General features: G+C 32.5%; 1 protein-coding gene across 1 annotated transcript; it reads left to right on the top strand.

The window, feature by feature from the left end:
* The first annotated feature begins 1,582 nt into the window (after positions 1-1,582).
* On the top strand, positions 1,583-6,966 carry LOC131042108 (linoleate 9S-lipoxygenase 6). The gene is made up of 9 exons (XM_057975421.2): positions 1,583-1,873; positions 1,964-2,265; positions 2,405-2,645; positions 2,855-3,211; positions 3,341-3,426; positions 5,075-5,182; positions 5,288-5,592; positions 5,678-5,941; positions 6,024-6,966. Exons 1-9 carry the CDS (start codon positions 1,684-1,686, stop codon positions 6,787-6,789), a joined length of 2,619 nt encoding a protein of 872 aa, XP_057831404.2. The 5' UTR covers positions 1,583-1,683; the 3' UTR covers positions 6,790-6,966.
* The last annotated feature ends 3,525 nt before the right edge of the window (positions 6,967-10,491 follow it).

The following is a 10,491-nucleotide window of genomic DNA, read 5'->3' on the forward strand; positions in this document are numbered from 1 at the left end:
GACATTTTTAAAGCACCATTATTGGTCCAAAAATGTCCATGTACTATAACATGTATTGGTACCCCTATCACCTATTGATCCCTCTACCCTAGTTCTAAATTTGAAAGGGTTTCAGTTGTCCCCTTTCCATACAACGAGTTTCCACAAGGGATTGACGAAATTTGTGAGCTTCTTCGTTGCGACGACTGCAGACTGCTATTTCTACGACACTGGCTATGCAACCCCATAAATCACACCTCCTCTTTCACCACTTCTGATGCCACTGTATGCTATAGTTCGTGGGCATAAACATGGTAGAAACAATATCGTCTGTGGTACAGTTTAAAAAATAAAGAAGATTCTTGATTAAAAAAAATTAATTATAACATTTTACGTTTTCTTTTTGTTTGAAATTTTTATTTTTTTAATTTATTTTTAAAGATTACATATAATAATATTTTAAAGGATATAATATAGTTATAATATATATGTACACATGAAAAGTTATAAATAGTAAAAATTAATTAGATATTATAAATGTACATATGTAGATATTATAAGATTACATATATTAAATTAAAATAAATATGTATATTTATAATTATTATATTTTATTAAATATTTTTTATTTGTACATATATAATTTTTTTATTCTTATATAGTTTAGTAATGTGATTATATATATGTATGAAATTTTAAATTAATAAACATATAATTTATTATTAAAAAATATAAATATATAATATCAAAAATAATTATATTTATTAGAAACTTATTATTATTTACTTATATATTGATTTTTAAAAGTTTAATAATATTATTATTAAAATTTTCATATAATATATATTTATTGTAAATTGTCAAATCTATAAAATTAAAATAATATGATATTATATATAATTAAAGTGAAAAATATTAATTATTTAAATCAATATATAATAGACAATACTTAACTATAGAAAAATAATATAATTATAAAAAATAATTAAAAATAAACATACAAAAAATATAAATGTATAATGTCAAAAATAATTATAGTTATTAAAAACTTAATATTATTTACTAATATTAAAATGATTATTTTTTAATAATTTATCAAAAAAACTTAGTATTATTAAAAAATATAAATATGTAATGTCAAAAATAATTAATAAACATATATATTATTTTTTAAATACATAATTTAAAAAAATATATACTTACTAAAAAAATATATTATATATTTGTATATATATTTTTAAAAGTTAAATAATATTATTAATAAAATTTATATTTAATATATATCTTAAACTAAATTATATGTTATATTATTTAGATTTCAATAAATAAGTTATATATGTAGTTTAAAAAATAAGTTAAATATGTAAAGATAAAAAATAAAAAATTAATTATGTAATCTTAAAAAATAGTTAAAAAAATAAAAATGTAAAACAAAAAGAAATGTAAAATGTTTTTAATCAACAATCTTTTTTATTTTTTAAACTGTACCACGGACGGTACTCTTTCTGTCATGTTTCTGCCCACGAACTACAGCGTACGGTGGCATCGGAAGTGGTGAAAGAGGAGGTGCGGTTTATGGGGCTGCATAACCAGTGCCTATTTCTACAGCCCTATCGGCCATTTGCAGCAACTGAAGCACACGCTGTGCACAAAAGAATTATTGGGCAGGCATTTAGAAGTTGAAGAATCACGTTGAAACCAAAAATGAGAAGGTTTTTCAATAATTCCAGTTCCAGTAAGAACGAGCATATAAAGATTGAAGGCACTGTAGTTTTGAGAAAAGCATCGCTTATGGATATGAAAGATTACAGTGCTAGTTTTGGAGATAGGGCAGCCGAGTTCCTGCAGAGAAATGTGTTTTTTCAACTGGTCAGTTGTGATCAAACAGATAATGGTAACGTATACCTTAACTTTTCTTTCACACAGACACATATGCACTGCAAAAATATATGTAGTAACAAATTGTGTTTTGTTTATATTGCAGAAACTGGCAAGGGTAAAGTTAGCCCTCATAAGGCTGCCTTAGACTGGAATTGGCCAGGCTTGGGAACAGTTGTTAAGGATACAACCCACAAAATCACTTTTGAATGGCCCGCTGACTATGGGACTCCTGGAGCTATACTAGTAAAAAATAAGCATGCTCGAGAGTTTTATCTCAAACATGTTTGCATCCATCTTCCTGATCAAGGAGAAGTTAATTTTCTCTGTAACTCTTGGGTTTATCCTACATGGATGGCCAAATTTTGTTCCAGTTTAAGTAGTGGACGAATCTTCTTTGCAAATAATGTATGCTGTATACTATCTACTTCACTCCTTTTATAGTCTATGTTTGAGTGGAAAATCCTGAAATATTTGAAGACAGATTTAGAAGCAAGCATTATCATTATAATAACAAGAAGAATGTGGAAATGTGTAATGTCTACAGAGCTATCTTCCTACGGAAACACCAGTAGGGCTGGTGGGTTGGAGGGGTGAAGAGCTGGTAAAAATGAGGGGAAATGGTACTGGAAAGAGGGAGCCGTGGGATCGTATTTATGATTATGATGTTTACAATGATCTGGGTGACCTTCAGAACGGGAAGAATCTTGAGAGAACAATTATCGGAGGATCCGCCGACTTCCCATATCCGCGGAGGTGCAGAACTGGCCGTAATCGCCTAAGAATAAGTGAGACACCCTATTTTATGATTACCCATAACCAAATCTTTTCAAATACTGTTTACACACAGCTCTCCTTTCTTATTATAAGGGATTCAAAATCTTATACCTCTATTTACATAGATTGTACTTATATCTCTCTTGGCTTCCTTCAATTGTCTTTAAAGGTTTAAACTGCTTTACACATAAGCAGACTTTTAAATTTCTATTTCCTGCAGATCACGCTTATGAGGGTCGAAAGCAGGAGTGGAAATTGGCAGCACTTGTATCGCCAGGCTTCTATATCCCGGCAGATGAGAAGTTCCCTCAAGCCAGTCTTTCTGACTTTCGAGCCCATTTCTTCAAAGCTTTCTCTAAAAAGTTCATTTCTGATCTTGTCACAAATCTAAATGTAGTGAAGAAACACTTCGGCAATTTGAAGGAGGTTAAAAGTCTCTACAGTAAGGGACTTAACTTGCCAGCTGATATTACAATTAGTTTGGCCAAAGCAGTCGTTCCCTTTCAGATGATAAAAGGGATTTTGGATACAAATGACCAAGCTGTCCTAAAATTTCCAAAACCCAATATAATAAACAGTAAGGAAGCATAAATTTTAAATGCATACTTAATATTAAGCCGTAACACAGGATTACAAGTTGGGTCACACAAATACAATTGAAGTTAGACTATTGCTTATGGTGATATGAATATCATGTGTGATTCAGGGGATGATAATGCGTGGAGGACGGACGAAGAGTTTGCTCGTCAAACACTTGCAGGGATTAATCCTATGGTTATTAAACGTTTGGAAGTAAGTATCTATAAACTAGAATAATGTTCTAAGTAAATTAATAAGTCGTTTGGTTTTCCCTCTACTTTATCTCTGATATTACAAGCCTTAAGCATTGATTTATCTTTTTTGTGAGGTATCGTACTCATTCTTCTATATAGTCTATTTTACGGATGAGTGTATGGAATGGAGAGTTGCGTCATAGACTTCTTCTTCTTCTTTCTTTTTCTTTTTTTTTTTTAAGTCTTGTCGACATTAAAATAAATTTATTTATTTCTTTTTTCTTTCAAAGTTTGACCAATTTATTTGACGTTTACTTGTCCTGTTGTCCTATTCAAACTTGATCATGATCCATTTTCAAAATGGTGTATGACCTTTTTGAAAATAAAAACATGGGAAGGGTACTAGTAGTGGACATAGCTAACTTTGCGTACATAGAACTCTCAAACTGTATGTCGGATTTCAATTTTATTTCTTTTGTTGTCTCTGTATGTGACTTAACTAATTATAACTGAGGATCCGGCTTCTGGGTAGTGATGATGCACGTTGTGGAAATCGTTATGTGTCGAAAGGTCAAAAAGTGGTCATTTCAAAGTGACTACCCATACATGAACTCTTTTGCACCAAAAGTAGATAACTCAAAATTTGTAGTAGATCACCTTTTTTGACATTTGTTTACTATAATCAGCCCATTTGTGCACCACTACTGGCCCGTTTGTGCACCACTACTAGGACATTTGTGCAAAATTATCCACTATTGGTACATGTGATATTCATTAATGAACTTTACATTATCAATTTGTTGGTCTCCTTTGCAATCTAGTATTGGGGGGTTGGATTGACAAGAAGGTGTCCACTACGGGTACCCTTCCCCATACACCATGTTGAAAAAGGTGTCCACTATTTGAAGTTATAGATGTTTTTTAGAAAGTAATTTCATATCTTTTAGGTTATATCATTAATGAATATTATGAAGTACAAATGTTTCCTTATGGAAGCTATCTTAATTGTTCCACAAAGATCAAAATGAAATATCTCAAAGATTGTAGTGATTGTGTTCCAAGCTTCTTTTGGCATGGTTGCATTTTGTATACTTTCAAGCAGTATTTCACTTATAGAAAACAACATCAAATATAGTGCTTTGCTTGATTTCTTGTACACAAGCATCTATGAGATGTCCAAGTGTTGTAGTACATCAAAAAATTAAATGAGGTTTGACAAGAGAATATAACTTTACGTTTGATTATATCATTCACATTAATTATCAACTCCTATCAATCCTTAACTAAAATGACACCCAATATGTTATTTGGAATTCTTTATTAAAAATTTCAATTGTTGGTCTTCCATAGTTAGCTTCTCATGTGGATGTGGTTTGTGAAAGTTCAAGACGCTGAGTTTTTTTGGTTAAAATATTGTGTTTTCATTGGGGAGGCCCACGTTCAAATCTTCATAAAGACATCTAAAGTGGAATTCTAAGTTATGACTTTTGGTTTTCTATAGTTGGCTTTTGATGTGGATATGAATTCTAAATAAAGTAGATTTAAAAGTAGTAGCTCTTGGCTTTCCAATTATAAAGAACTTATATTGTTGTTATGTTGAAAGCTTGTATATTCATGATTGACACATAATTTTATTGACTTGAGAAATGTTTTTTTGGCCATGATAGCGCTTCCCTCCACATGGCAATTTGAACCCACAAATCTACGGTCCACAGAAGAGTTCAATCACTAAGGAACATTTGCTTCCTTACTTAGATGAAATGTCAGTGGAAAAGGTACATTTCTGGTAAATTTTACATAGCTATTGCTTTGAATCATAGGCCTAACACATAGGTTACCACATCCATGTTGCTCATCGAGGATATGTCGGCCCATGGCAGGCCATTGAAGATAAAGAACTGTTTATATTGGACTACTATGATGCGTATATGCCCTATGTGGAACGCATTAACAGCCTTCCTACAAGTCGAGTCCATGCCAGCCGCACCATCTTCCTTTTTGGGGCTGATGGAACCCTAAGGCCTATTGCCATCGAGCTGTGTTTGCCTCCCACATCTGTGGGACAGGGTGACAACCGCGTCTTTACTCCCAACTATGCTGAAGAAGATAAGGGATGGTTGTGGGAGTTGGCCAAAGCTCATGTGAGATCCAACGATTCTGGTTATCACCAGATAGTCAATCATTGGTAAGTAATTATAAATAGACTTGCATTGTAATTATATCTTTCAGGCAAAAATAATGTGGAATTCACAGACGCTGTAAAATTTCAGGCTGAGAACACATGCCGTGGTAGAGCCGTTTATTATTTCTACTCACAGAAATCTGAGCAAACTGCACCCCCTTCACAAGTTACTTGTCCCTCACTTTCGCAACACCATGGACATCAATCGTGCAGCTCGTGAAAGCTTGATAAATGCGGAAGGCATTGTTGAGAAATGTTTCAGTCCAGGCAAGTTTGGAATGGAAATCTCTTCCAAAGCATACATCGACTGGAAATTCGATGAGCAAGGTTTACCAGCTGATCTGAAAAAAAGGTAACTCATGAATGTGAATGTTTTAGTCAATTGACATTGTAATTAGAGATGTTGATGCCTTGCTTTTGGTATGCAACTGCAGGGGTATGGCTGTAGAAAATGGAGCAGGCGGGCTGGAACTTGTGATTAAAGATTACCCATATGCTGTTGATGGGCTTGAAATATGGGATGCCTTGAAATCCTGGGTGTCGGAATACTTATCACTTTATTACAGCGATGATGAGAGTGTAGAGAGTGATGAAGAAGTGAGAGCATGGTGGAAAGAGATCAGAGAGGTTGGGCATGGAGACAAGAAGCATGAGGAGGCAGGATGGTACAAAATGAAGAGCCTGAAAGATCTGCAGGAAGCAATTACCACCCTCGTCTGGGTTGCCTCTGCTCACCACGCTGCGGTGAACTTCAGCCAGTATGACTACGCTGGATTCATGCCCAATCTCCCCAGTACTACCCGTAAGCTTGTTCCACTCAAAGGATCGGATCAGTATTCCAAACTCCTCAAGGACCCAGAAACATTTTTTCTCAAGACTCTTACAGACCCTACCACAGCCACAACTACCATGGCTGTGCTGGAAATTTTGTCCAGGCATTCCACCGACGAGGTTTACTTAGGCCAGGGTTCAACCAAAGAATGGGTTGATGACAATAGGGTTTACGAAGCCTACCAAAAATTTCGGCGGAACCTGTTGGACATCGAGAAAAATATTATTGCTAGAAATGAAGATTCAAACCTGAAAAACCGATGTGGTGCCGTAAAGCTTCCCTACACACTCCTGTTTCCAAACACTTCAGATGAAACCAAGACTGGTGGTCTCACCTTTAAGGGAATTCCTAACAGCATTAGCATATGACAGTGCTGAAAAGCTTATAATTTTTTGGCTTTTTGTTGAGTGGGTGATGAGTGATCATAATTTAGTGTTTTGTGTGATGATTCCTATGGAAAGTATTATGGACCCTTATGTTCCATCTCTTTTTCTAAAAAGAAAACTATGTACTTAAGTATTAATAAACTAAAGCATAGTTGAACATATCCTGCAATTCTATCTCCAGATGATTCGAATGTTTTTTCCCAAATCTTACATATGGAGTAGTAGTTGGTTTCAGTTGATCAATTTATACTGTGGTGTTGAAGTAAGCAGGAATAATATTTTATATATAGTTTTGTCTTAATGAGCGCTTTTTTTTAAGCAATTAGGGATACAATACAATTACGCTTCATTTTGTTTCTATTTATAGTGCAAAGGATTTTTTTTGTTTTGATTAATATGATCGCATGAAGGAAACCATATTCGGTATGAAAACATTCTCAAACTTTGTTGCATATTTAAGTGTTACAATATCAATTTTTTTCAATGTGTAACAATTATTTTATATATAGTTTTATCTTAATGAGCTCTTTTTTTTAAGCAATTAGGGATACAATACAATTACGCTTCATTTTGTTTCTATTTATAGTGCAAAGGATTTTTTCTTGTTTTGAATAATATGATTGCATGGAGGACAACCACATTCGGTATGAAAGCATTCTCAAACTTTGTTGCATTTTTAAATGTTACAATATCAATTTTTTCATTGTGTAACAATTATTTTTCTTGGTAACATTTTTGTTAGTAAAATATTTGTAAGTGAGAATATTTCTTTTCAATTTTTTTTTGAGAGAAATATCATTTCTGGCCAAGCATGCAACATTCATGTGTGAAATCAGGTACATGACCTCAAATGTGTGTGTGCGTGCCCGTGTGTGCATGCATGAGATCATGTACATCTGGATACAACAAAAGGCCCCATATGTTTAGGAAAAAAGTTTCTTTAGATGGTCATTGATTATTTATAATTTGTGTTGCACCAGTTATTCTGAGAAAGTTACTTTGTAACTCAAACAATAAAATATTGTGGCTATAGGATGGTGAAATCTAACATAGTTAGAGCTTTGAAAGACTGGGCCCAGGACTAGTTGCAAACAATATTAGTATATTTGTGAGCTTGCAAATTAGACACGCCTAACATAGAAAAATCTCCTCCTTCAACCATAATATTGATAAATTTGAATATATGTGAGATTTAAAGACATTGAATATATGTAATAAAAATAATTGTAACAAGCAATAGGAATGGAAAATTTTGGAGAAAATAGCTAACACATTTTGAGGAATGTGACTATGTCAAGAATGCAAAGTCTATATGGCATGGTTATAAAATCTATTATACAATTTTCATCATTTTAACTCTTATATACCATTATGATCTTGTCATTGAGCTAATCATTTTGATATATAACTTCAATAAGCCTTTTAGTAGCACTAAAGTGATCTAAAAGTGGTTAATAGTAACTTTTCATAGGCTTCACCTTAGAGAAAATTGACATATAACTAAGAATCATCAAGGAAATAATTTCAATTTTAAACGAGTTAGACAAGCTTGACAAGATAGAAGAAAATTAATCCTAAATAATTGGGCTTTGCAAAAAAAACAATGTAATGTATATTACCCTTCCACAATTGCAACCATAAGACAACATAGTGGTAAGGAAGACAAACGGTTTTATTTTGAAATAACATGCCTTTGGAGGATGATAAACTTCGGGAATTGTATAACATCCATCCAAGCTTTATTTTTTAAGATTTTCTAGAGATGAAGAATAATAGCTAGATATATCAAGTAGAATAATACTTTTTATTCTAAATTATAAATTGTGTGGCAAAAGAGGTCTATATAGTCCGATTCTTGACCTAGAATATTAAGTCATATAATAGTACCAATAATATTAGAATGCTTAAAAAACACCAAATTAGGGAAGAATCCGCTAGTTTTCTTTGTCTCTAATGCTCATAATGACTTCATAGTATTAAAAAATGTCAATTGGTTGAGAACTTCGTGAGCCCTTTTTAAGAAGTTCTTCGATAAGTTCCTTAAAGAAGGAATTCAAGGTTGGAGATTCTTTTAACCAAAGGATGTATGACTATGGGAATTCTACAACATTCAACGTTTGCATTATTTTTTTGTCTTCAATTGGGTGTTCATTTTACTAGTGTCTTTTAGGTCATTTCACACCTATAACTAACCTCCTTTGTGATAACAATTTGATGATACAACCTTCTCAAACTAATGTAAGAGCATCCATCAAATCTTATTACAATGCATTACATTAATTGGGATTATGACAAAGAACAAGATATCTACAACAATATATGTGCAACATATTAAAGATATTTGTATCATATTTTGAGGCGGTGTCACTAACAAAATATCATAGTGTAGAGAAGACAGTGCGAAGTTCATCAATCAAAGTATGTAGAGCTTTTTCATACCTTATGGCATCAAGCCCGAGACATCATAAGGGCGAATAAGGCTGGAAGAACCTTCAAATGAGAACATAATGTATTTCATTAACTCTTGAAGCTTCACCATTAAATATAGCTTGGAGTACACATTTCACAAAAAATCGAGTATTGGGACATCTTGTAGCCAATGTGTCCCTTTTCTAGATCTTAGAACGAATATATAGGCATCTTTTATAATTATTATGGGAGTAGTTATGTAGTAGTGGTTGATAAGTGATTAATGAGTAGAGTTGATAGATGATACATTAGGAGCTAAGAGATAGTAGGAGACTAGTTCTTGTGAATTTGGCATATCAGCTTGAAATAAACCTATGGTAGCCAATGAGTCAATCTATAATCTGCATCTAATAAGTAATATGCATTCTATAATGATTATATTGTTTGAATCAATGATATTTTCTTTTATATGTGCTATGATATTTCTATTTTGCTAACTAGCAGCTAATGGTTAGATAGTCCTATCTCTAGACCCTCCATCTTTGACAATATTAAGTAGTATTAGAGAAAGTTTTGATTCATTTGGGATAAAAAATATTACAAAAGATTCTAGGGTGAATATATCATCAACTTGAGGAACCCTACAAGTCTTTTCTAATAAAATATTTATTGTGAGATAATTACAACTCTTCAATTAACAATTAAGCATCACCAAATCTAAAGAAAAGATGATACATTAGGAGATATGGGTTAGTAGGGTAAGATTTTATAAAACTAAGTTGAAGGATCATGCTACTATTTGATGAAGAGAAATTCAATTAAAAAAATAGTAGGGAAAAAAACAATCACAAAGTGGGATAGGATGGTGATAAAATTAAAGAATCAATTCATTGTTGTTGATTATTAGTTGGTGATGTTGAAAAGATTGTAGAAACCTATAGAAAAAAGGAGAAGATGGTAAAGGAGTATACTATGGAATTTCATAAGATGATCATCAAATCTGGTTATAGTGAAGCTAAACACTTGGTAAAAGTGGTAGGGTACATAAATGGACTTAGAACAAACACCAAAGAAGAATGAACAGAGAACAAACATCTAAGAAGAATGAACATAGAACAAACATTAATTTGCAGTAAAATTTGAAGAAAAGATAAATAAAAGATTTAAAAAGAGGCATATTCTAGAGAGATAGACCACAATATGGTTAAAGGTGACCATATGTAAAGCATGTGAAGAAAGGAAATCCATACCACAAAGATGAGAGTATTTAAAATT

This window comes from Cryptomeria japonica, chromosome 2 (genome assembly GCF_030272615.1).
Source record: "Cryptomeria japonica chromosome 2, Sugi_1.0, whole genome shotgun sequence".
NCBI classification, from domain to species: domain Eukaryota; kingdom Viridiplantae; phylum Streptophyta; class Pinopsida; order Cupressales; family Cupressaceae; genus Cryptomeria; species Cryptomeria japonica.

Coding starts and splice junctions, on each gene's coding strand:
- LOC131042108 (XM_057975421.2), top strand. CDS start 1,684: ATGAGAAGGTTTTTCAATAATTCCAGTTCCAGTAAGAACGAGCATATA. Junction 1,874..1,963: donor TTGTGATCAAACAGATAATG/GTAACGTATACC, acceptor TTTATATTGCAG/AAACTGGCAAGGGTAAAGTT. Junction 5,593..5,677: donor CACCAGATAGTCAATCATTG/GTAAGTAATTAT, acceptor GTAAAATTTCAG/GCTGAGAACACATGCCGTGG.